Genomic DNA, 26,397 nt, shown 5'->3' with positions numbered 1-26,397 from the left:
TATGCCGCTGCATTGTCTGTAAGGAAGCCAAACTAAAATAAGTTTTACTCTTATGTACCTGTACACAAGATGTAACAAAGTCCAACCTTGAACCATGATCTAGGACTAGGTTACTACTCTACTACTAACTGCGAGTTTTGCCAATTTCAAAGAGCTTACATTGTGGAGCAACTACACTAGCTACACTCCGCAGAGTCCGCACAGGCCGACTGACTGAGTGGGAATGAGAGAGAAAGTGAGAAGGGGGGATGAGAGAGAAAGAGAGAGAGAGGGGGGGAACGAGAGAGAGAGAGAGAGAGGGGGGGGGGGGGTGATAGATTAGTTATTTACAGGTTGAGATAGACAGTAGACGAAGGGACAAATCGGACGTGTTTGTGTGTGTGTGTGTGTGTGTGTTCGTTCGTTCGTTCGTTCGCTGGAAATGGGAATGAGTTCATGTCGTCTGCACTGACGGAAACTGAATAAAGATGAAGCTATGATGACCAAAACTATATGACTAAATATATTGACAATTTAGTTAACAAATAAAAACTATGCTGAAACGTTAGGGAGGGACCAGTGGAGAAGAGATCCAGTAGAACTAAGACATCTTGCCTGGTTGTGTGGGGGTGTTGCCCCCCTCTCAAAATAGGCGAGCTTGTAGATGATGCAGGTATAAACCAGGCTTTATACGACCAATGCCTGACAAGATACATTTTAGTCGACAAAAAATTAACTAAAACAAACTTGACATTTGCAGTCAAAATGAAAACACTGCGCGGCTCTGCCTGGATTACACTCTCTTCCAAACACGAGACGTCATACATTCATTTCACAGACAGAATATCCATTATTGATCCTGATCAATGCAGGTGTCGTCGCCTTTGTTGATACGGCGAGGAACTTTGGAAATCACTGCCACCGTCAACGTTCTCTTCTCGGCCTGCCGTCAGATCTTGGGTCGTATACGTATGACGCAGGTGTAACCGACCGCGGCTTGGCACTGTTTGCAGCGGCATCGTTCCTCCCCGGCGTGGACTCGCTGCTGGTGCATCGTCAGGTTATCTATCGTGTTGAAGCTCTTGCCGCAGCGCGTACAGCGGAAAGGTTTCTCCCCGGCGTGCGTGCGCTGGTGCCTCTTCAGAGAGCCCAGCTGACGGAAGGTCTTCCCGCACCGCGTGCAGTAGAAGGGTTTCTCCCCCGTGTGGATGCGCTCGTGCGCCCTCATAGTGCCCGACTCGTTGAAGCTCTTTCCGCAGTGGCCGCAACGGAAGGGTTTCTCTCCCGTGTGGATGCGAAGGTGGGCCTTCAGGTTTCCCGACTCGACGAAACTCTTGTCGCATGTCGCACAGTAAAAGGGCTTCTCCCCCGTGTGAATGCGCTCGTGTGCCGTCAGGTTGCGCGACTCGTTGAAGCCCTTTCCGCAGTGCCTACACTGGAATGGTTTCTCTCCCGTGTGGATGCGCAGGTGCGCCTTCAGGTTGCTCAGCTTGCTGAAGCTCTTCCCACACTTCTTGCAGTGGAAGGGCCTTTCTTTGGTGTGACTGCGCTGGTGTATGTTCAGAGTGCCCGACTGGCTGAAAGTCTTGTCGCACCGTCTGCATTGGAACGGTTTCTCTCCCGTGTGGATGCGCACGTGCACCTTCAGGTTGACCGACTTTCTGAAACGCCTGCCGCACTGTTCACAGGGGAAGGACTTATTCGCGCCGGCTTGAACGCGCTTGGGTCGCTCGCGGACGCGGCTGCGCTCATCTCCCGCGTAAGTGTGCCGACGTGTCTTCACGTCTCCCGGATGAGTCCCCGTCGACCGCCGAGCACCGTGAGATCTCGGTTGGTCGGTGGCGGCGTCGACTTGTGTCTGGCTGGCCACGGCGAGGCTGGCTTCCGAGGGGTTCTGTCCATTCCTCACCTCCTGGTGGTGGACATCAACGTGGCTGCTATTCATGTGTTCCTGGTGGACGATCTGAGACATGGCGGACACAATGGGATCCCTGAAGTCGGGGAGGGATCGGTGCTTTGTTTCCGCGTCAAAGCTGCTTCTATACGATCCAGGCAGGCCTTTGATTAACGGTGTTTGAATGGTTATATTATTATTATAGTGTGATTACAGGTGGACTGACATTATGTCAATCCCTCCTTGAAAGGCAGCTCCCGTAGACTACTGTAGGATAGTGGTGGTCTCCCTCGATACTGTCAATTTGCACTCTGTGGCATCCGGTTATAAGCCAGGCTCCCCTATAGGCACTCACGTCATCTTAATGATGTCACTATGCCCATCTCTCTCTCTCTCTCTCTCTCTCTCTCCCCCCCCCCTCTCTCTCTCTCTCTCTCTCTCTGGCATTTTCTGTTTTATAAAATGCTGTAGAGACATGGAGGCTCCTGTTACTGAACAAAGTCTATAGCAATGAGTACTATCACAATATATAGGTTTTTAACACTTATTTTAGGAAGAAGAACATCCCTTACCCTACCTTTAAAGGGTTGTATGGTGGTTGGCTTCCTTATTTGTTTCAGTACCGCCTCCTATGTTTATCTGAGTGAGTCTACTCAGAGCATAAAAATTAGTCTGGTTGTGTTATTGTCACATTATTCTTCCGGAGGTAACCTACCTAACTTCCGCTGTGATTGCATAACGTTTGTAGTAGCTAATTGGCTGTTGTTGGTTACGTGACCAATCTATGTTTTACAATCATAATACACTCTTTGTAGGCAAACAGGTGGTTTGTGGAAGAGGTGTGCCAGGATGTTGACGCCAGATACTCCTTGCCACTCTGGGCAGCATCCAGCATGATGCTCATGAGCTCGGGAGGTAGGTCAGAGGGGGTGTTAGGTACGTGGAACGATACACGTTGTTCCACGTGTTTTACAATCGTTTATAAAGAAGTTCCCTTGCAGGGGCAGAAGACCAAACTATTCAAGCGTAAAACATGATTTTTAGGGGATATATATATAACTTACTTGCGCATTATCACAGTGTTGCGCATTATCACAAATGTGAATTTGTGTTTCACATTTGTGTTTTGTATCCACAAGTTCAAAACACACCAGGAGGTGCTGGAGACCACACGCCTGCGATCCCAGGACCTTCAGAGGCTCGTCAGCCATGTCATAGCCAAAATCTAGAGACAATGTTGATACGTGCAAAATACTATTAGGATTATGGATTCAACAGAAAATGTACAGGAGCATTAGATAAAGACATTTTACAGATTTGTAGGCCTGGGCAGCATCCAGCATGATGCTCATGAGCTCGGGAGGTAGGTCAGAGGGGGTGTTAGGTACGTGGAACGATACACGTTCTCAAAACTGTTACCAAAGTCTTGCCCGTATTTCTGCTCCAACAGTGGAAGTAGCTCTGACCAGCTGGTGAGAAATTCTGCAGTGATTTTTGTCCTTTTTCTGTTTTGTATGTGTCTTCCCGAGTAACCTACCTAACTTCCGCTGTGATTGGCCGAGCTTTGCATAACGTTTGTTGTAGCTAATTGGCTGTTGTTGGTTACGTAACCAATCTATGTTTTACAATCGTTTATAAAGAAGTTCCCTTGCAGGGGCAGAAGACGAAATTATTCAAGCGTAAAACATGATTTGTAGGGCATATATATAACTACTATAATTATAATAATATAATTACTTGCGCATTATCACAGTGTTGCGCATTATCACAAATGTGAATTTGGGTTTTGTATCCACAAGTTCAAAACACAAATGTGAAAGACAAATTCACTCACGTGAGTTACAAATCTGTAGTATTTGCTGTGAGACTTTTGACTCCATATCCTCCTCCTTCGACGCGAGCAGCAGCAGCAGTAGTTACACCTATGAGGACTACAAGGAGACTGCAGACTGGCTGATGGCCCGCACAGAGCAGCGCCCCCGCGAGGCCATCATTTGCGGCTCGGGGCTGGGCGGCCTGGCCGACCTGCTGGACAAGAGGACCGTCTTCCCGTACGAGGACATCCCCGGCTTCCCCCAGAGCACGGTGCCGGGCCACGCCGGTCGGCTGGTGTTCGGCGAGCTGAGCGGCCGCCCGTGCGTGTGCATGCAGGGACGCTTCCACTTCTACGAGGGCTACGGCGCGCACACTACAGCGTACCCCGTGAGCGTCTTCTCCCTGCTGGGCGTGGAGGTGCTGGTGGTGACAAACGCGGCCGGAGGCCTCAGCGGCCGCTTCGACCCGGGCGACGTCATGCTCATCAGGGACCACATCAACATGCCCGGGCATGGCCGGCGAGACGCCGCTGCACGGCCCCAAACGACCAGAGGTTTGGGCCGTGCTTCCCCGCCATGTCGGACGCCTATGACCGCGAGCTGAGCGCCCTGGCCCGGCGGACGGCCGAGGAGCAGGGCCTCGGCAGCGGAGGGCGTCTACTGCTTCGTGGGCGGGCCGTCCTACAAGACCATCGCCGAGTGCGAGCTGCTGCGACTGCTGGGGGGCGGACGCCGTGGGGATGAGCATGGTGCCGGAGGTGCGCCACTGCGGCCTGCGCGTGCTGGGCCTGTCCCTCATCACCAACAAGGTGGTGAGCGACTACGCCAGCGAGGAGGCGGCCAACCACCAGGAGGTGCTGGAGACCACACGCCTGCGATCCCAGGACCTCCAGAGGCTCGTCAGCCATGTCATAGCCAAAATTTAGAGACAATGTTGATACGTGCAAAATACTATTAGGATTATGGATTCAACAGAAAATGTACAGGAGCAGGTGCTGCAGCAGACATTTTACAGATTTGTAGGCCTGGACTGAACACCGGGTGAAGTCGGGACTTCTCAATGGCCTGCTTATCTATGTGTGTTGTGTATGTATGTATATTATATGTAAATAATAATAATAATAACTAGAACTGCACTCTGTCGAGTACCTACTTGCTTGTTGCACTAGTGCGCAAGCAAAGTACTGTCAAATCATCCATATCCGATGGAAAAAAGGTATATATAAACTGAAATAAAATATGTTATAACGTATACAGTATCATTATTTAATTATTTATTTTAAATTGTCAATTGCTTTAAATTTACTTATCTTGGACTATAGTGATATCAATACTAAATGCCCCTGTGTATAGTCCTATGTAAATTGATTAGCGGTATACTGTGGTTACTTTGCGCCACTTTTGATGTGTATGCACCGTCCCAGCATATTCGATGCATATGCACCGTCCCAGCAAATTACGTAATGACTACTTGTGCCTGATACGGCAGTGGTGCCAGATTACATACATAGGAGCATTACCTTTAATCCTCCCGACACTAAAACATATCGTCATTACGTCACCATCGAAAACCAATTACACTCTGGCATTGGGTCCTTTAATCCACCTCTTTATTACGTCATCATTGGGAGCTCGTTATACCAGTTATACCCTGACGTCAGGCAAGACCTCAGGCTCTAACTATCCCCATCAGCTAACTATCATTCATGAGATGAATTTGTACTGTGCCTCGTGTTCTGTAATTGTTCATCTAACACGTTTATCTATTCCCCTCTCTCTCTCTCTCTCTCTCTCTCTCTCTCTCTCTCTCTCTCTCTCTCTCTCTTCCCCGGGGAGCGTACTGTGTTCTGTAGGTGCTTATGTTTCAACGGAAGGCACACAACGTGTTGAAAATGACAATGTAACAGAAGGTGCTCCAACTAGCCCCAATGTCCCTGATGACAGGGAGAGAGAAATGCAAGCTGAGACTGGGCAGTCTGCAGCTGAAAATGAGCAACCTAATAGTAGTAGTAGTAGGTCAGGAATAAACAATGTACAGGAAAATAGCCACAGCAAGGATGTCAGGACAGGGGATGAGAATGGTGAAAACAGAGAGAGAGAGTGGTTTTGCCCAGCTCAGGAGTAACCAGTGTGGAGGTGGACTCACCACCACAGGGTGATCTTGAAAATGAGTTGGATAATAATAATGATGATGATGATGATGAAGAACAGATGGAAGAGGTCTACTCTCTACTCTACTCATTAAATGAGATTAATTATTGGACACAACATAATGGAAAACAATTGTTGAAGTGCAGTGACTATTTCCCTGATATTGAAAAACTGACCAAAACTGTGAGACAGGTAACTGATTATGATCAACTGAGTAAACAAAAAAGGTTCAGATTAAACAAAATTATGACAAAAATGAAGAAAGGGAAGACAGCTGTTCGTCGCTCACGTAAATGATGAATATGGGTGAACCACAAAAGGGTGTTTTTTCTACGTTCTCTGCCTTTACTGTTGTTTCCCAACTTTTTCCCTTTCTTTTGGATGGGTTGAGAATAGCGTCGCTAAACATGAATGGAGGCAGGGACAGAAATAAGAGAGGATTGTGAATTGAACACCGTAAAGCATTTAGATGTTGTGTTCTTGCAGGAGACACACAGTACTCATGATAATGTGGTTGACTGGGGGTTGAGTTGGGAAGGTCAACATTTTGGTCAAACCTCAGTGCAGGAGTAGGAATACTTTTTCACCAGGACTTAGCATGACAGATGTTTCTTTCTCCCAGGTGGAGCAAGGAAGGGTCATTATAGTTCAGACCACGATAAAAAATACACTTTTTACTTTTATAAATGTTTATGCATACACCACTTTTTACTTTTATAAATGTTTATGCATACACCTCAGGTACAGAGTGTGTCAGGCTGTTTAATTAATTCAATAATATTATTGGACAGTATACATGTAATTCCTTGGTGGTGAGGAGATTGGAACTGTACACTTTCTTTTAATGTAGACCGTACAGGAGAAGTGCCTCACCCTCAGTCAGCGTCAGTTCTATCCAGTGTTGTCACACAACATGGACTGAAAGACGCATGGAGAGAGCCAGCAGACTTACTGTATACTTGGAATAAGGTCTCTGAGGGTAGGATCATTGCTGCCAGACTTGACAGGATATATGTTAATACAAACTACAGTAACAGGGTTATGAACGCTGTCATAACCCCGGTGGGTTTCTCTGATCACCACCTGGTGATGGTGGAAATATCTCTGTCTGTACCAAAAATACGCAGCCCATACTGGCATTTTAATGTAACGTTAATAGAAGACAAACAATTATTTAATTTATTTTCTTGTTTTTGGAAGGAATGGAAAGGAAGAAATAATGAATATGACAATATTGTATCATGGTGGGAGGTCGGAAAAGTACAAATTAAGATATTTTGTCAACAATACACTGCACACACAGCAGCGACACAAAATAATATAATGGAGAAACTGGAAGAAGAGATAAAATGACATGATCAATAGGGGGGATCTCAGCTATGCCACACAGCTGAGAAGAAAAAAACAATGTCTAGCCCATCACCTGCAACAAAAAGCAAAAGGAGCATTGATAAGGGCAAAGCATTCCACCCTAAAGGATATGGATGGTCCAACATCTTTCTTCTTTAAGTTAGAAAGGAAAATTAAAAACTAGAATCTAATGCTCCACCTCAAACGTCCTAATGGGGAAATTACAACAGACTCAAAAGAGATGAGAAAAATGGCAATGGACTTTTACAAATAACTTTTTAGTAGGCTACAGAGGAATGCGACCCAGTCTCAGTGAATGAGATCCACAAAGACTTACCTAAACTGACACTGAGACTGGACTCTGATATTAAAAAAGAAGTTACTGCAGCAGCTGGGAGAGCTAAACTCAGGGAGTTCACCTGGTATAGATGGGCTGCCTGCAGAGTTTTATAAGTCCTTTTGAGAACTGTTTAAGGATGATTTGTATGATGTTTTTAAGAGTTGCTGTGAATCCGGGATGCTCCCCGTGAGTTGCACGAGAGCAGTCCTCTCTTTGTTGCCAAAGAAAGGAGATCTTGGTCAGTTGAAAAATTGGAGGCCAGTCTCATTATTATGTACAGATTACAAAATCTTGTCAAAATGCCTCGCCAATAGACTAAAAAATACATGGACACAGTCATACATGCAAATCAAACATACTGTGTGCCCGGGCGCACAATAATGGACAATTTATTTTTAATTCCAGACATTATTGATTTGTCCGAAATTCAGAAATTAAACCTTGCACTCCTTTCAATTGACCAGGAAAAAGCTTTCGATAAGGTGGACCACAATTATTTATTTAAAACACTGGAAGTCTTTGGAATAGGAAAGTAATTTGTATCGTGGGTTAAGCTTCTGTATTCAGGAGCATCTGTTGTGTTAAAGCTTAAAGGTGGGAGCATACAGGGGGATAAGACAAGGGTATCTGCTATCAGGCCAGCTCTACTCGTTTGCAATTGAATCATAGAGCAGTGAAGAGCACCAAAGTCCTGACGTCACTGTCTGTAGAGGGCGTCAGTCCCCAGGTTCATGTATTTTTTATTTGCATTGAAATCCCCATAGGGGGATTTTAGATCTCTTCATATAAGAACTGCGTTTGAAAAAAAACCAATCATCCACCAATCACCAATCACCTTCGACTGAAGGTGGAAATGTACAAATATACCCAAAGAGTAACAAAATAAGTGTTAGAAATGAGTCAAACAACCCAGAGACTACATTTCCGGGTAGGCGGGCGGCTGAATCTGCCCGTCGCACAACAGAAACTGAATGTTAATTAAGTTTATTTTTATTTTATTGATATTTAATGTTTTGTGGTTAGTACGAGTCGAGTCACCACCAGCTGAGCTTACGTCAATGAGGAATCTCAGGAACGCAATGTGTTGACAGCTGGGCGTGACGTATATTAGCAGCGACATTGCCTTCATATGTAGTTTCAAGGCTTTTGCGGCCACATTAATTCCATTTTCTCCAGAAACTGGCTGTATCAAATATTAATGGACTTCATTAACGACACACAGCCACCCCCTGACAGAAAGGCAGAGATGATCGGTTTATTTTTCAAACACAGTTCTTCCCCTATGGGGATTTCAATGCAATTAAAAAAATACATGAACCTGTGTACTGGCGCCCTCTACTGAAAGTGACGTCAGACTTCGGTGCTCTATTATTGCACACACTTAGGAAAGGCCTGCCGGGGTTCAGGTATCAAGGTGTCAGGGAACAGAGTGATGTAGCTCTATTGATTGATTGATTGATTGATTTATTAAAAGTTTGCATAATTACAGTACATTTCAAGCACAAACTCAATACAAAGACTGTTAGAGTGTACGACCCAATTAAGCATTACACTTGTTTACAAGAGGGTCCACCATGTTCAATTCATCCAAACATTTAGAGACGTACAAATAGACACTTCCATATAGTCAAAGAACATAACAGGAATTCATCATAAAGGAAGCAAAAAGGGAAAAGAAACATATACAGTGAGGGGGGGGATTCAGATTTTACGGGGCCAGTTTCGAATTGCAGCCGTCCGTAGGTGCCCTTTGAGAGCGGTTTTGAAGGAGTCAAGGGATTCACATGTCTTAATGACTGTTGGTAGGGCGTTACACATTTTGGTGGCATAGGAGCGAAAATAATTTAGTTCCTTGTTTGTGCCGAATCTGGGTTGTACATGGTTTGTTGCACTCCCTCTGGTGTTGTGGGTGTGGACTTCGTTAACATTAAGGAAGTATTTAGACAGGTACATTGGTATCTTGGTGGTGTATCGAATCTTGTGGACCAGACCCATTGCAAGATGCTGTACTCTGTCGTCGGCATATGCAGATGACATAACAGTTGTGATCAATAGGAACGCAACACAGACTTCAGTCAAGCAGTAGAGGAACCAATGTTTTACAACCCCGTTATCCAGAGCAGGATGCTAAAATCTACCTCGGTTGAAAGAATATTAATAAGTACAGGACTGGTGAAACTAGCTGATCTGAGATCGGGAATAGACTGGAAAACAGCAGAAAACCTCAGTGAGCAGACTGGTCTGAGGTCTGTCCGGTTCCTGCAGCGTCTGTTAAGTGATCTGTTCACTACCCGGCCCACTCAGAGAGACATTGGGAAGAGAACCTGAGGGTGAACAGAATGAAAGGAGTTTGGAGTTCCCAGTCCTAGAGGTCTCTGCGGCAGTAGAGGAAGTAGAGGAAGAGGAAGGTCTACTCCTCTCCTTTTCAACACCAAAGCTGGGAGACATACGTGAACTGTCCAGTAAGACCCTATATGTTGTGAGTGTCAAGGTCATCAACAAGGACACACTGGTGGGAGTCAAAGTGGTCAGAAGTACTAGCACCAGGCTCCTCCCCATGGAGCAGCTGGAGGTCCATGTGCAAAGCTCCAGTGGAGAAACACACAGCCTGGCTACAAACAGACACGTGGCACACATTGACTCTAGGGCCAGCAGAAGTTGTCCATTCTGTCAGGAGGAAGAAACACTTGAACATCTATGGTTAAGGTGCCCAAGGCTTGGTATAGTCTGTTTGCGCTGCTACAGAGATGGTTCAACAGTTTTAATGAAGAGCTAAATTATGAAATGTTTATTTTTGGGCCAAGGTACAAAGCATCGATACCGGGCACTGCACTCCCTGTCGGGGTGTGGAAGTTGTGTGTCGAAGTTGAAGTTGGTACGTGGGGCAAACAGTTATTGAGTTACGCGCATTACAACCGTACACACACACACGCACACACGCAGCTATTGAAAAATAGCAGATCTACAACCTCAGCGAGGCACCGATTGCTGCACTACGAGCTTGTAGATCTGCTATTTTTGAAAGATCTTGAAAATGTGGCGCAAATCTTTGAATATAATAGTAATAATTATTTCAGAGTGAATGTTTTTAACTCAAATCTTTGCTTCTGGGGGGGGTCCCTGGAACAGCATATCTTCAGATGGGGGTCGGCGGCCAATTACGTATATAATTTCTGGGTCCTCGACATGAAATAGTTTGAGAACCACTGACATAGAAAACTGTCATTATTTAGAAGACATTTTAGAACCGGCCTCAGGTCTAAATGGGTTAAGTAATAAAGTGTGTGTACTTTTTTCCACCCCTGCCTGTATGAAACAAACAACAGATAAACCACACGGGGCATACATGACGGTGTACTGTATATCCTGTCCTCAATAAAGAGCTCTGAGACAGTCAAAGGCATTATATTATGACATATCCTGTCCTCAATTAAGAGCTGTGCGACAGAAATGCTTGTTCAGTGAAGACTGAACAAGCAGACCATACAGACGTCCTCCTGCTAGCTAGCTGTCCTACACACGCACATGGAGAAGACATGGATGCTGTTCTACTTGCTGTGGAGCTCGGGTACAGTAGGACTTTGTTTTAATGACACAGGGGGGGGGGGGTTGTATACACTTACACACACCTGCATACACATCTGCTATATTCACAATTTGAACTTCTTAAAATGTAGTTTAAACATGTATTATTTTTTTAATTCTGAACTTTTTAATTCTGAACTAATTCTGAATTTTGTAGGGGGGAAAAAGCTACAACATATTTACAGACAGCCCCAAAAGGTTTAGGTACAAGTTACTTTGCAGTATTCAAAAACAGACATTAAAGCACTCGAAAAGAGCAGATCTTTTAGATTTTTATAAGAAATTAAATCCATTAGTTTGATTAAGTGTTGCACCCTATGTGAGATGAATAGAAACGGTAGACAGCCATGAGAAACTGTAAGGTGTGATTTTCTTCTGACACTGTTGTGGCTTCCATCGAAACCCGAGGGGTGTGTGTGTGTGTGTGTGTGTGTGTGTGTGTGTGTGTGTGTGTGTGTGTGTGTGTGTGTGTGTGTGTGTGTGTGTGTGTGTGTATGTGTATGTGTATGTGTGTATGTGTATGTGTGTATGTGTATGTGTATGTGTATGTGTGTGTGTGTGTGTGTGTGTGTGTGTTTACAGTAAATGCCACGTTTCCTGTCTCAGTCAAAACCACCAGCAAAGAGAAAACATGAATTAAAAACATGACATGCACATACATACACACACACACACACACACACACACACACACACACACACACGCAAACCGACATGCACGTAGAAATACACAATTTAGCATTTTGCTTTTTTCATTTAGTTTTGACATGTTTTAATTAGTTGTTAAAGTGGCTTTGGTAGTTTATTATAATAGTCATCAATATCACCATCATTATATTAGTTTTTTTGATTTTACACACACTATCAAATTGTTAGTTTTATTATTTTACAGTGAAGTTGTTTAACATTATGCATTATTGTCCTCCTCAGCTCTCCAGGCTAAACCAACAAACAGCCACACAGGTAAACAATACACCATTATACTAGTATATATTATTGTTAAGGATTTATTCTAATTATTCTGTGTGGAGTTTGCATGTTCTCCCCGCGTCCCCTAGGGTAGGTACCCGCACAAAAACATGCAGTAATCCTGGTCTCTAAAACTACCTCCCCCTGGCCAGCCGGGGCGCCTGATGGAGGGGAAAGGAACTGGTCGGAAATTACGTGTTCCTTCCACGCGCTATGTCCGGCCAGGGAAACTCCCCCCTGTCAGGTAAAAAGAAGAAGCTTGGACTCCTCATGCATAGAAGGAGGCATGAGGTCAGTCCACTGCCTCCCCAGGTTGGCAGAGGAAGTGTAGCGCCCAGGATTACATTCGATAATTAGCACTGGGTGAAAAAACTGGGTTGCAAAATCGTGGGATAAAATTTAAGAAGGAAGGATTTATTCGAATTAAAGTAACCGCTTACTCATCTCCTCAGATAAAACACAAACCGCATAATGTTTTGATGATTAAAGTAACGTTAGTTCTTTGCTGATAACTCTATTGTCTGTGTACTACAGAGCCTGATGATGTCAGGTTGGTGGGAGGAGCCAGTCGCTGTGCTGGCTGGCTGATGGCAAAACGCCAGAGCGAGTGGAGAGCAGTTTATGGCCTGTCTGACTGGAACATGAAGTTATCATCTGTCGTGTGTCGACAGTTGGACTGCGGCTCTGCTGTCGACACGGACAGGAGTTCCAGTTCTGTGTATCTACCAGTGTGGTGGATCACAGCTTCCTGTGTTGGATCTGAAGCTTCACTGAGGGAGTGTGGTGTGACGGAGAAGTCTGACACTTCCTCCTACATGCTGCAGGTGATCTGTTCAGGTAACAAACCATGACTTCAACAATGACAGTAATATACAGTGATCACCCAATATACGGCCCATGGGCCAGGTGCAGCCTGACAGTCAGTTAGTTTACTGGCCTCTCTCTCTCTCTCTCTCTCTCTCTCTCCAGAGTCAGTGAGGTTGGTGAATGGGCCTGGTTTGTGTTCAGGGAGAGTGGAGGTGAAGTCTAATCAGTCGTGGGTCTCAGTGTGTGAAGGTGACTTTGACCAGCAGGATGCAGAGGTGGTCTGTAGGCAGCTTGCCTGCGGGGCTCCTTCAGTCCTCCAGGGGGCGCTCTATGGAGAAGTGAAGGCTCCAATGTGGACCAAAGAGTTCCAGTGTGAAGGCAGTGAGTCTAATCTGCTGGACTGTGGAACCTCAGACTCAATGAGAAACACCTGCTCACCCGACAAGACTGTTGGACTCACCTGCTCAGGTAAGAGATATAAACTATACACTTTAAGTTCTGATTATTATTTAATTCTTCTGGTGCCACCGTGGCTGTGAATCCTTCAGAATAATGGCGCCAGAGTGCCAGCCAGATGAGGGAGCTTTTTATTTCCTTTCCCCCAACAAGTGCAACATGAAGTCAGAAATGAGCCCGCTGTGCAGATGCAGCATAGATTCAGAGAAAAAAGGGTTTTAAAGGTATATTCAGTGATTTCACTTAATTCAAATATCACTAATTTTTTTGTTTTGTTGTGATAATCCTCCCTACTATAGAGTGTGCTGGCCATATAAGGAGTTCCTCCCTGTCCCCAGTTAACCCCTGGGGGTCAAAAAACCTTAGGTTTCGTTTTTGACTCTCTATCCTGATTGGACGAAAGGCTGGGTCCCACAGCCAAAAACGAAACCTAAGGTTTTTTGAGTGAAATCACTGAATATACCTTTAAGTTAGGGCTTAAACAAGGAAGTGAATGGGTGTGCGTGAACGAAACAGGTCAGGTGGGGCTGAGCAAGGCGTTGCCTAACAATGGCCGTTGCCAAAAATATATATATTTGAGTGAGACCGTTTAATTTAGATTAAAAATATCTTAAGACGTCCAGAGTCGAAACCAACAATTCCATGGTTATGCTTATGAGCTGGACATTTATTTTTTACAAATAGAAGAACACAGCATTCCTCCAACTGCAATAAATTCTGACTGTACACCGTTTTATTTGATAAGACGCCGGTGGACATCCAAGGCAATCAACTTAATATCACTTTTCTTTTTACTGCTGCTTATTCTATTGTCTGTGTACAGAGCCTGATGATGTCAGGTTGGAGGGGGGAGCCAGTCCCTGTGCTGGCAGACTGGAGATGAAACACCAGGGAGAGTGGAGACCAGGGGCTGATGACTTTCCATTTGAGGCGTGGTCCATGAAGCAATCCTCTGTACTGTGTAGACAGTTGGGCTGCGGCTCTGCTGTTTACACAGACAGACGTGATGGTTCTACACGTCAGCCTGTGTGGAAGATTAGATCGTCCTGCATTGGATCTGAATCTTCACTGGGGGAGTGTGGAACAAAGGGGTCTGACACTTCCTCCTACAGACTGGAGGTGATCTGTTCAGGTAACAATGAAACAATGACAATAATCTGTGCAATGATCACCAATATGCGGCCTGTGGGCCAGGTGCAGCCAGCTAAAGCCAATAGAGTATGCGCATGCATGATTTTCCCATCAGGACACGATCCCCTCATCTGAGTGGCAAAAGAGGCAGCAAAAGGTTGTGTTATTGAAAACAAGCACTTCCAAACTCTGACACTTAATATAATTAAATCATCAAATGCAGGGCATTTCTTGACAGAAAGTAGCTCATACCGTTTCTATGGTGGATTTTTATGAAACAAAAACTGCAGATAGAAAGAGGATAATTCAAGATTTTCGTACAGCTGCAATGTTGGTGAGTTTAACACTGTTTAATGCAATCAGAAAGGACTTTTCTGTTTGGATGAATGGGCTGTCAAGGCCAGGAAGTAGTTTTTTGCCACTCAGTGGGCGTTCCCGCATAACTTCCAGGTACAATGGCACGCTCATACCCTCTATAGACCTTTAGCTAAGCCCCTCCCCGAACTGCTATGGTCCAATCAGAGCTAAGCATAGCATGCGTTAGACAAAGCTCTCCACCAATAGTTTTCCTGATAAAACATTGTTTTAAAAGAGAAATGTCACGCACATATTCTTCCAGTGCATACGGCAGGCCTTGTTGACGGAAGAGATATTTTGGAAGAATATTTTGGAAGAGATATTTTGAAGGACACATTCATTCACATATCATAACACATTGAGCCTGTCACAGACATGCACAGAGCAAGTTCAGTCAGGAAACCTCAGTGCAGTCGCTGCCGGCCATTAATTGGGCCACCTCAGCATGACACTCAGCCAATCACACACTCACTCCATCCTCATACCGGCTACTTTAACTGGAAGGTTTGCATTCTTCCTCCTGCTTGCTTGCTTGCTGCTGCTGTATCAGCGTGCTGCTTTATACAAACCTGCTGCTCACCCTCCTCCACCCCAGCTACCACCTGTCATTTTGGATCTACTGTTTAGGTACGGGGGATTCGGAGTCCCTATGGCCGGGACTGATGCGCTTGATCTGAGTACCTAAAAAGCAGATCCAATTAATCGCCAAACCATAATAAACATATTGCTCATTTATATTCAATAAATATCTATTCCATCCATTCTTGAGTTGTCCAGACTGAACCAGTAGTTAATGTGTAAAATCCATGATATTTACATTGGAATGAATGAGCCCGGCTGGAAAGTTTCCAACCCATGGGGAGAGGGCGGGGCTTTCTTGAGAGGATCAAGTTATTCCCATGCAGGCCATTATATTGGCATAAATTATAACTGTACCTCTCCTCTGTCATGTTTCAGACCTGCTGTTTAAGCCAACCCTCAGCGTCTCCTGCCCCACGAAGGGGGTTTCCGAGGGCCAGCATCAGGGGCCGTGGGTGATGGAGGGTTTCAACTTCTCCATGGACTGCTCCGTCCAGCCACAGTACCCAGGAGGATCCTTCCAGCTCACCTTCACCGGAGCCAACGCCATACACACATACTACACCCAGACAGCTGTCAATCACTCTGCACACTTCCTGTTTCCTGCTGCGGACCACGCCCACCAAGGAAATTACAGCTGTGTGTATCACGTCGCTGGGTTCAGCCATAACTTCACCTCTGAGAGCGGCTTCCTCTTTCTCACTGTCAAAGGTTAGTCTGTCTGTCTGTCTGTCTGTCTGTCTGTCTGTCTGTCTCAGAAATATTCCAAGCTGTTCAGTTGAATACATTTCGTGTAGATGAAGGATGTTGTTTGGTGATGTTTTGTTTTTAATCCATCGTATTTCTCTCCCAGCCTCTCCCCTGAAAGCTTTCTTCATTAGAGTGACGGTGGTGATGCTCATTCTGTGGGGACAGTTCATCTTCCAATATGTTTTCTGGAAGAGGAGGGTAAATACATTTATCGTTAGATAGCATAACCATAAAGTTTCATTGTGCGGATATTCTACTGTTAGACTGATGATAGGTTCGTAAGCTTACATTTAAAGTCAAAGTCGTACGATTTGTCACACACGTTACCGCAGTGAAATTTGTTCTCCGCATTTGACCCATCTCTTCAACTTGCAGCGGTGAGCCGCAGCCAAAGAGCGGTGAGCTGCTGCCGTGCCGCGATCGGGAATAATTTGATTAGTTGATTTGACCCCCAATCCAACAAATTGATGTGCCAAGCAGGGAGGCATTGGGTCCCAATTTTATAGTCTTTGGTATGACCCGGCCAGGGGAACGAAGCCCCGACCTCCCGGTTTCAGGGCGGACACTCTAACCACAAGGCCACTGTCTGATTTATGATCCTATACATGACTATATGTTGATGCATTTGATTGTATTACCTCGTGTTGTTCTTGCTTGCGGTAAATCGTACACAACCCAACACAATCCTTGAATGTGAATGAGATCGTTAGGCTGTTCAGACACGTCTGATCCGGTATGTTAACCCATTCTGACCTGAGATCAGATTCTAAAAATGTCCTGACAGTTTTCTGAAAAAGCTATGTTTCTATGTCAGTCGTTCTTCGATTTTTCAAAAATAGCCGACCTACAAGCGGCGCGCTATGAGCTTGTAGATCTGCTGTTTTTCAATAGCTAAAGCATAACATAATGCTAACACTAAAAGGGGTTCCCTCCCAAAATGGATTTTAATGTTGGGCGCTGCTGTGTGTCTCCAGGCCACCAGAGGGCAGAGTGCAGCGGTGGAGAACATTGAGACGGCTTAATGCGTTTTAACGCCGCTGCTTCCAGTGCTGAGGCCAGATGGAGGAGACGATGATGAGGAGGAGCCAGAAGCCAAAATTCCAACACCCAAAAATCCCCAACCACTCGCTCACTCACACACGAAATTGGTGACCTGCCAAAATGTGTGACCATCCTGTGGACTCTGATTTTATGCACACATATTTCAGCAGGTCACCAATACCCCCGTAACACCACCATGCTGGAGTGATCACACCTGTGTGGACTGAGCGTTTTTTAGGCCGGCCTGTTTCTGGCGAACCTTCCCGTGTCCAAAACAGTTGAGAAATGACAGAGTTACTGTAATTTACATGCAATTGAACAATAAAGTTGATGTCACTGAAGCAAAACATATTTCTTTGTCTCATTTGTTTGAGAACAAGTACTGTTTATATGTCTGATATCACTGAAATCAAAAATCAACATCTTGAGTGAGAATTCTGAGTGAGAAAGTACCTCACACTAAAACACAGTTTTCTCAGCTGTTTGTTTCCAAGATGGCCGTTTTTATGAAACCAAGCTTCATTCAAAGGCCAATAACTTCAGAACGGTGAAAGCAAACGACTCACTTCTTTTTTCTGGGCAAATTAGAGTAGTAGATCTTTCATTTGAGATATGTGACATCATATTTTGGTATAGCACAACATATTCTGTGGGTCTTCAAAGATTTCTATATCGGTATGACAAAATGGCACCAGTGACAAAGATGGCTGACTGACTGTGGCACTGAAGGAGTTAAATATGTGGCCTGAAAACGCTATTGAACTCTTATTTTATGCACACATATTTCAGCAGGTCACCAATACCCCCGTAACACCACCATGCTGGAGTGATCGAGTGTGAAGTGAGCGAGTGGCCGAGACTTTTGGGGTATTGGGATCTGGCTGGAGCCAAAATCACAAATGTCATCCCAACTTTGGATGGATGGCGATTACCATGGACATGGCTTTGAACAGAAGTCTATGGGGCCATGTGCAAAGATTCTGGTGCTGGAGGTGAAGGAGGCGTTGATTAGCAACCGGACCAATGTTAAAAAGATGTCCGGCCTAGCCGCTTCATATTTTGGTGTACCAATATCTCCGTACCGAGCAGATAACCTCCCATAGCTGGGGGGTAGGAATATGTTCGTATTTAGCACAACAAAAAAAAGTTAATGATCTCTGCAGCCAACATCCATCCAGTGGAGGAACAAGTTCTCACATGTGTTACTTGAAGGACCGCTTCACCCGTTTTCAACCTATATCTTCATATCATTGGCCCGCTCTAATGCTCACAATAATATGGCACCATGTCTGTGTACTCACTGTGGTAACGCTTTACCTGATGACACAGATTTTCTCCTGTTAGACAGTTGCTAGGTTCTTAGCTTCTATTTTCAACCACTCCACGGAACAGCAATGTCCACGTTCACCTATGTGTTCGTCTATGTGTTGGTCATGCACCTATGTGACGTTAATGAGCACCAGTGTGTACCAGTAGGGGCGCTGTAGTACAGTGCAGTACTGGCTAATGAGAGTGTGATTTTTTGTAATGTATCTGATTATGGTATTACCATGTGTTGTTGTTCTTGCTTAGGCCTACTGTAAATCGATCTGGATTAACCCATTTTGGGCGGGAACCCCTTTTTGTGTTAGCATTATGTTATAATTTAGCTATTTTTGAAAAATCAAAGAGCGACTGACATAGAAGACATTTTTTGAATCTGATCTCAGGTCAGAATGGGTTAAGGACACATGAGGTTTCCACCCACCAGAGACTAGATGTTCTGTTCACATTGATAATAACCAGGATCAGTTATGAGCAATACACATGTTGTACCGTTTGTATATTGTTGCTTTTTTACATGATCTGTGAGCTCATTTAAAGCTGAAATCCATGCGTTTTATGTCCAACTCAGGATTCAACCACAGATAATGATGTACTACTGTGTATACAGTACCATACAGATTGGTTAAAGATGGAGTGCCACCCTTTTTATCCACCCTAAAACATGATCATCAGGTATTATTACAATATAAAGTATTTGTTAAAATCATGCTTTTATGTGGACACGCCCACCAGTTCATTAAGTATGCCTGGTTTGCCTGGTGGGTGGTGATCGACCTGAACTAAAGCCACACCCACAGCTGTAGTTGTGTGATAAAGGGGGAGGGGCTGATAGTGTGGCGTCACTATATTACTGTTTACTTCATTGGCCCGTTTGACTGTCAAGGGTTCAGCCTCCAGGAAGAAACTCTAAATACAAAGTTAATACACCATTGCACATAAAAACAACTCCAGGGTGTAATTCAAATATAACCTTTTTTGTGATAATCCTCCCTACTATAGAGTGTGCTGACCATATAATTAGTTCCTCCCTCCCCAGTGAACCGCAGGGGTAAAAAAAACCCTAGTTTCGGCTTTGGTGTGAGTGAGAAAGCCTTCGTCCAATCAGGATCGAGTGAGGCAAGCCTTAGCCTCGGTCCCAGGCTTACTTATCTGCGAAAAGAAAAGCCTGGTCACAACGTAAGGCAGAGAAGCTATCGGCGGACGTATCCTCCGGAATATCCGTCAGATGTATTTCCCCCAGATACGATATTTTCCCGACCAATCACAACACTTGTTTCATTCGCGGAGAATGTAAACTGATTTGCAAAGCATCAACGTCATTTCCTTGGGCAATACTTCCGCTAAAATCCTGTAACATCCGCTGATAGTCTTTTCAGCGTAGGTCTTGCCCAGGGTGGGCAGGCCTTGGTGCGCGTGCTGTTGGCCTGTTGCGTGTCCCCCCCACTGTAGAGTGTGTGCATGTGCATATCTTGTTACTGGGGCGGACCAGGTTTTTTTTTCTCCAAATCACCCAAATCAGTTCTGGATTTCAGCCAGTGTTGGAAAGTAAGTAACTAAAGTAACGTATCACTTAAATGACTCTGACATGCTGTCTCCTTATAAGCCTACACGTACACACAGGACCTCAGACCTACTTGAGAACCCCACACCCACAGCCCAGCTCATTACAAAGGGTTGCAGGGCTTTTGCAATCCGGGCTCCCAAGCCTTCGAACGCCCTATACCTCCCTATACCTCCACCACAAATCTGTGTCATGTTTTAAATCCCTTCTGAAAACCCACCTTTATGTCAAGGCCTTCTCTTAGATTCCTTTTGCATAATACATTCTATTTTATTGATGCGTATGCCTTAATTTTGTGCTCGCTGTTTTATTTACTGATATCCTGTGATTATGTTGTTGTTTTTGTACCCTGTTCTGTAAAGCAATTTGTGACTACGTCTTGAAATGTGCTATATAAATAAATTCATTATCATTAAAGACAAGTAATATTATTACCTTTTTCCAGTAACTAGTAACTTTCACAGTAACAAAATTACATTTACTATTTTACAAACTTATAGTTACTATTTTCATGAGCCTTGGTGGTAGTGTGTTTCTCTATAATGGTAGACTGGTTTGGGATGGAGTTTTTTGAGGGGTGCTAGCCCCTCCTATATCCAGCTTTTGTCCCCATAAATGAAGGGAACATGTACGTCATCTTGTCCTCACACGTCTCATATTTGCCATCGACAATGAAGGAAGAAATTAGGTAAAATGTCCACCAAATATGATTGGCCAGTATGAGATGATCCATGATGATGTACGATGATAAGAGCGCCACTCACTTCACACAGGGGTGATTTTTTTTGTTTAAGTTCTAGTCATTACCGTTTTTGAGTAACTTTTCCAACACTGATTACAGATCAAGAAGTAGTTTGTATATTATATTCCATTATCTCTATGATGTTATTTGTGTACTTATATCACTATGTTTTAGATGATTAGTATAGGCTAATTAGAGAAGGTGAGTGGAAATGTTTAAATCAGTGGTTCTCAAACTTATTTTTTCCCTCTCATTTAATATTATACCACCACGGACCCTCCATAACTGAGAGTATATAACCCTTTAGCCCCTCCTATATACAGATTTCCGTCACATCTCACATTTGCCATTGACAATGAAAGGAGAATGTGCCTCAAATGTGACGTAAATTTGTGGCAACACAAACATTAAATGCCATTGAAAATGTGAATGAGATAGACGAGCAAATTGGCTAACCAATCACATCAATTCAGTTGTCATCTCACAAGTTTTTTTAAACATTTTATCGTGGATAAAAGATAATAACATTCAGGTGGTGATCCACCTGAACTGAAGCCACACCCACAGCTGTAGTTGCTGTTGTATGATAAAGGGGAGGGATTAGGGGAGGGGCTGATAGTGTGGTGTCACTATATTACTGTTTACTTAATTGGCCCGTTTGACTGTCAAGGGTTCAGGCTCCAGGAAGAAACCCTAAATACGAAGTGAATACACCATTGCACATAAAAACGACTCCAGGGTGTGGCACTCTTTAACAACAAAGTGCCTCGAGTCCCAAAGTACCTTAGCTTACGACTAGACCCTGGGGCACTGTCCTTCAAGTAACACCTAAAGTAGAAGTTAAAGGTAAGGAGTCAAGTCAACAAGGGTCTCGCGTCCCCCGACGTCTGCCGAGACGCTAATATCGACGCATGCCGTGGTCTTCTCTAAAGCATACTGCATACCCAGCTTGCTGCAGAAGCCCACACCTCAACAACGCCCTCGCCCTACGGATCAATAGCTGGCTGCCTGAAGCATACTGAAATTAGCACATTCCCGAGAGAACAGAGCATGGCTACGGCGATAGATACATGGACGAAGTGTGGTTCACTGGCCAAGAGAGTCCCCTCCCATTCTACCAATAACATATCGACCTGTGTTTACCTGTGTATCAAAGCTAGTAGTCAACAAAATGTATTTTACCCTAGTCTCTAGTAAATTCAGTCACACAGGCCTGATCGCGTAGGTTGTTACAAATAAACACCTTTCAAAGAAAAAAAAATCTTTCCATTCTCGAGAGAGAATGACAAGAACAAGAGAGGGCAAAGGACAGATAAGGAAGGGGTGGACCACAGTCACCCCCAAAGATATCATCACATTCATATGCCCATTTTTCAACTGTGATCAACGTATGGAAATTGTAGAAGCTCACACGTTGCAGCAAGGATGAGGAAAAAATAATCGGGGGAATGAGTTGAGAGACCCCGGTCAAAAAAAGGTGTACAGGTTTAACAGGTTGAAATGGTGGCAATCAGCAGATTGAAGATATCAATTGGAGACCTGGTTGAGAGAGGACAGAGCTTCTCCGCAGTGGGTTCGGCGAATGGCTTCCGCTAGGGTGCCCGATATGTCGAGGACCTTCAGCTTTGGACACTTCCCCACGTTCTCCTGCTGGGGGATGGTGTTGGTGACGACCACCGCCTCGAAGCGGCCGTCGTTGATGCGAGCGACGGCGTCGCCGCTGAGGATCCCGTGGGTGAGCACGGCGTACACCTTGGTGGCGCCGGCCGTCTTCAGCTTCTCGGCCGCGTGGTAGAGCGTGCTGCACGTGTCGGCCATGTCGTCCACCAGGATGGCCACGCGGCCCCTCACGTTCCCGAACAGGTCCATGCGGTCCACCTCGTTGTGCTTCTTCCTCTCCTTGTGCATGAGCGCCACGTCCATGTCCAGGCGGTTGGCGATGGCCTTGGCCCGTCTGATGCCGCCGGCGTCCGGAGACACCACGACGCAGTTCGTCTTCGCCGCGCCAAAGTTCTCCACGATCCACGCAAGCACGGCCGCCTCGGCCGTCACGTTGTCCACGGAGATCTTGAAGAAGCCCTGGATCTGCGCAGAGTGCAGGTCCACCGTGATGACGTGGTCGGCGCCGGCCTCGGAGATCATGTTGGCCACGAACTTGGCCGAGATGCACGTGCGGCCGTCCTGCTTGTCCTGCCGCGCGTACGGGAACAGCGGGAGGACGGCGGTGACCCGTGCCGCCGACGCCATCTTGCAGGCGTTGATCATCATCACGAGCTCCATCAGGACGTTGTTGATCTCGCCACAGCCGCTCTGGACGACGAAGACGTCCTTGCCCCGGACGTCCTCCTCGATGTCCACGCGTATCTCCTTGTTGCTGAAGGTGGTGAACTTCACCTTCCCCAGCTCGACGTTCAGGTGGCCGGCGATCTTCTGCGAGAGGGCGAGGTTGGAGGTGCCGCTGAACACTTTGATGTTCTCTTTTGACGTCATTCCCATGTTCCTGCACATGGAAACTACATTTCCCATGTCCATGTAGCCTCTGCTCCCTACTGACAGTCAAAAAGTCAGAATCTTCCGTCTCTTAACTCTTTTATCCGTCTCCCTCTCTTCTCTTCGGCCTGGTCTTCCTCTCTGTCTGGACTTGGAATAATATCTCAATCCTTCGATCGGGATTGATTCAATCCTCCGGTTTCTATTTCAAACTCTCTCTCGACGCCCTTCGTCATCTATGCAACCTGTTGGGACAATCTCTCAAACTTCAGTCCGATGTTTGCAGGAGCTTATATAGGGCTGACCAGAGCGCCGTTCTGACGTCATACGTGACACAAACTCAATGCAACTAGAATAAATGCTGTCCCTGAGTGGGCTTGAGTAGCTGTCTCTGTATTGAGCCACATGTCCCTCTGTCTTCCTATTGGTTGACGCACATGACGTCACAGACCAGAGGGCCAACGGCCCCAGAGCCATAGAGTAAGACAAATGTCTTATGTTAGCAGACATTTGACATTGCTACATAAGGTAGATAAGGTGGTCCCTTATTGGCCAAGCGCTCCCACCAACATGTGATTGGTTAGCCGATTTGCTCGTCGACATATGACGTAAGTTTTCCCTTCAATGTCAATGGCGTTTAATGTTTTGACGTTTAATTTAAGTCATATTTAGCAGAATTATCAGCTCTTATCATCATACATCATCATGGATCATCTCATACTGGCCAATCAGAATGCCTGTTGCCTGTGATTGGTTAGCGGATTTGCTCGTTTACATAAACGACTTACATTTTCCCTTCAATGTCAATGGATTTAATGTTTTGATGTTTAATTTACGTCATTCTTAGCAGAATTATAAAGTAATTTCTCCGTTCATTGTCAATGGCAAATCTTGAGACCTGTGGGGACAAAAGCTGTATAAAGGCGCCCCTCAAAAAACGATCTAAAATAAAGGAATTTAAGATCATTAAATCTGGGCTGTTGCCCGAGTCCAGTGCATTCTGCCAACTTCCGGTCCAATACCCCCCACAGAGGCAGCAATTCATGGAACAACTTCAAAAAATTAATGTTGCTCAAAAGCATCGCTGGGCCTTACAGGGTGGCAGGAAGAAGTGACAGCCGTAATGTGGCAGCCAAGTCTCTGGACTGTTTAATGTTTGTTTAGGGCACTGTTACACAAACATTGACTACGTGAGACATCATGTGGCCAAAATAAATACATCTTGTGACTGATTTATACTTTTATTATATATATACTGTATATACAATAATAACAACACACTGCATTCATGCCTCGCAGTGGCAGTGAATCCCTCAGTGACGTCACTCCCCCGGCCTCGCTCGGCCTTATGTAAGCGTCTTCAGCTAGGACCCACACACAGAGACACAGGCGTACATCGTTTTAGTTGGAGAACAACGAGAGAGCGAGAGAGAGAGACATAAACATGACTATCATCAAGGAGTTCCGCGTGGTCCTGCCCATCTCGGTGGAGGAGTACCACGTGGGCAAGCTGTACACGGTGGCCGAGGCCAGCAAGATGGTGACGGGCGGCGGCGAGGGCGTGCAGGTGCTGGTGAACGAGCCCTACGAGGACGCGGAGAAGGGCGAGAAGGGCCAGTACACGCACAAGATGTACACCGTGAAGAAGGATGTGCCCAAGATCCTCAGCATGATCATGCCCAAGGGCTCGCTGGTGGTGCACGAGAAGGCATGGAACACGTACCCGTACACGCGCACCGTCCTCACCAACGAGTACATGAAGAACGACTTCCAGATGACGATCGAGACGTGGCACCGCCCCGACCTGGGCGACGCCGACAACGTGCACGGCCTCGACCCGGACGACTGGAAGAACGTGGAGGTCGTCGACGTCGACATCGCCGAGCAGGTGGCCTCCAAGGCCGACTACAGGGCGGACACCGACCCGGCCACCTTCCGCTCGGCCGCGACGGGCCGGGGCCCGCTGGGGCCTGACTGGAAGAGGGAGATCGCCGCGACGAAGGACGACTCCTCCTCGGGCGTGGTGCCGCCGCACATGTGCGTCTACAAGCTGGTGACGGTGAACTTCAAGTGGCGCGGCATCCAGAGCAACGTGGAGGCGTGGTTCCAGAGGAGGCAGCGGCGCTTCATCCACCTCTTCAACCGCCAGCTGTTCTGCTGGATGGACCACTGGATCGGCCTGACCATGGCGGACATCCGCTGCCTGGAGGACCAGACGCAGCAGGATCTGGCCGAGTCGATCGAGAAGGGCGACTACAGAGGCCTCATCGCTTTGGGTGACGACTAGTAATACACTGACTTCATGGCGGTTCCCTCAACGTTATTTTTCCGGGGATCCCACCATGCAGCAAGGATGGAGCTCGTTGATTTTAATTTATAATAAGCTGGGTTCTCATTGAGAATTTTCTATTAGTTTGTGGAAAGACGGGAGACGACAATATATTCTGAGCAGAAAGTACCTTTTACTAGGGCCTTCAAATACAGTACTTTTCTAAGGGTCCATTTTGGACACCGGACCGCATGAATTGACCATTATTTTGTTTGCCATTATTCTATCAATTACTTTTTTCCCCAATAATCTAATTTTTCGTTCACTTCGTTCAAGTAGAATTTATGTATTTTTTAAGGGGAGCTAGCCCCCTCCTATGGCCAGCTTTGTGTGTTTGTGTGAATCATAGCGATGATTTGATTGGCTGATCGCCCCATAGCGATGATGATTTGATTGGCTGAGCAAAGTACATATTGGGGATAAAAAGTGTGGGAATTTCTGCCCTCACTTTTTGTCCTCAATGATCTACTTTGAAGTGAAGATGCAAATTGTGATGATGATAAGAGTGCCCCTCACTTCACACGGTGTGATTTTTTAAAGAATCAACTAAATCAATTATTGATAGATAGTATGTATAGTATATTTCACTTTTAGACACTGTAGATTGACTGCTGTACCCACACTGTACCCATACTGGGTCAACATTTATAGGCCTACCTGTTGATAATATCTCAATTCGCCGGGGACTGCCCATAAGTCTGACATACAGTGGACTAACAGTGTGTAGAGTAGGAGAGTATAGCGACA

At 45.6% G+C, this 26,397-nt stretch overlaps 2 protein-coding genes and 1 pseudogene across 3 annotated transcripts; 2 read left to right on the top strand and 1 right to left on the bottom strand.

Moving 5' to 3' along the window:
• The first annotated feature begins 1,949 nt into the window (after positions 1-1,949).
• Positions 1,950-4,613, top strand: LOC310859978 (purine nucleoside phosphorylase-like; annotated as a pseudogene). The gene is made up of 5 exons: positions 1,950-1,990; positions 2,697-2,788; positions 3,013-3,075; positions 3,324-3,345; positions 3,778-4,613. The product of its transcript is annotated as a purine nucleoside phosphorylase-like (transcript).
• A 17,745-nt stretch (positions 4,614-22,358) lies between these two features.
• On the bottom strand, positions 22,359-23,327 carry LOC310859977 (ribose-phosphate pyrophosphokinase 1-like; the record flags this gene model as incomplete). The annotated part of the gene is made up of 1 exon (XM_083766743.1): positions 22,359-23,327. One exon carries the CDS (start codon positions 23,325-23,327, stop codon positions 22,359-22,361), a length of 969 nt encoding a protein of 322 aa, XP_083622869.1.
• Positions 23,328-24,765: 1,438 nt separating this feature from the next.
• Positions 24,766-25,608, top strand: LOC310859975 (phosphatidylinositol transfer protein beta isoform-like; the record flags this gene model as incomplete). Its single annotated transcript, XM_083766741.1, has 1 exon — positions 24,766-25,608. The coding sequence occupies one exon, from the start codon at positions 24,766-24,768 to the stop codon at positions 25,606-25,608; it is 843 nt and encodes a 280-aa protein (XP_083622867.1).
• Between the last annotated feature and the right edge of the window lie 789 nt (positions 25,609-26,397).

The sequence above is a fragment of the Protomyctophum parallelum genome, assembly GCF_964188405.1.
Source record: "Protomyctophum parallelum genome assembly, chromosome: 6".
In the NCBI taxonomy this organism is placed as follows: domain Eukaryota; kingdom Metazoa; phylum Chordata; class Actinopteri; order Myctophiformes; family Myctophidae; genus Protomyctophum; species Protomyctophum parallelum.
Note: the sequence above shows the minus strand (reverse complement) of the source record. Positions and strands in the feature narration are given on the sequence as shown.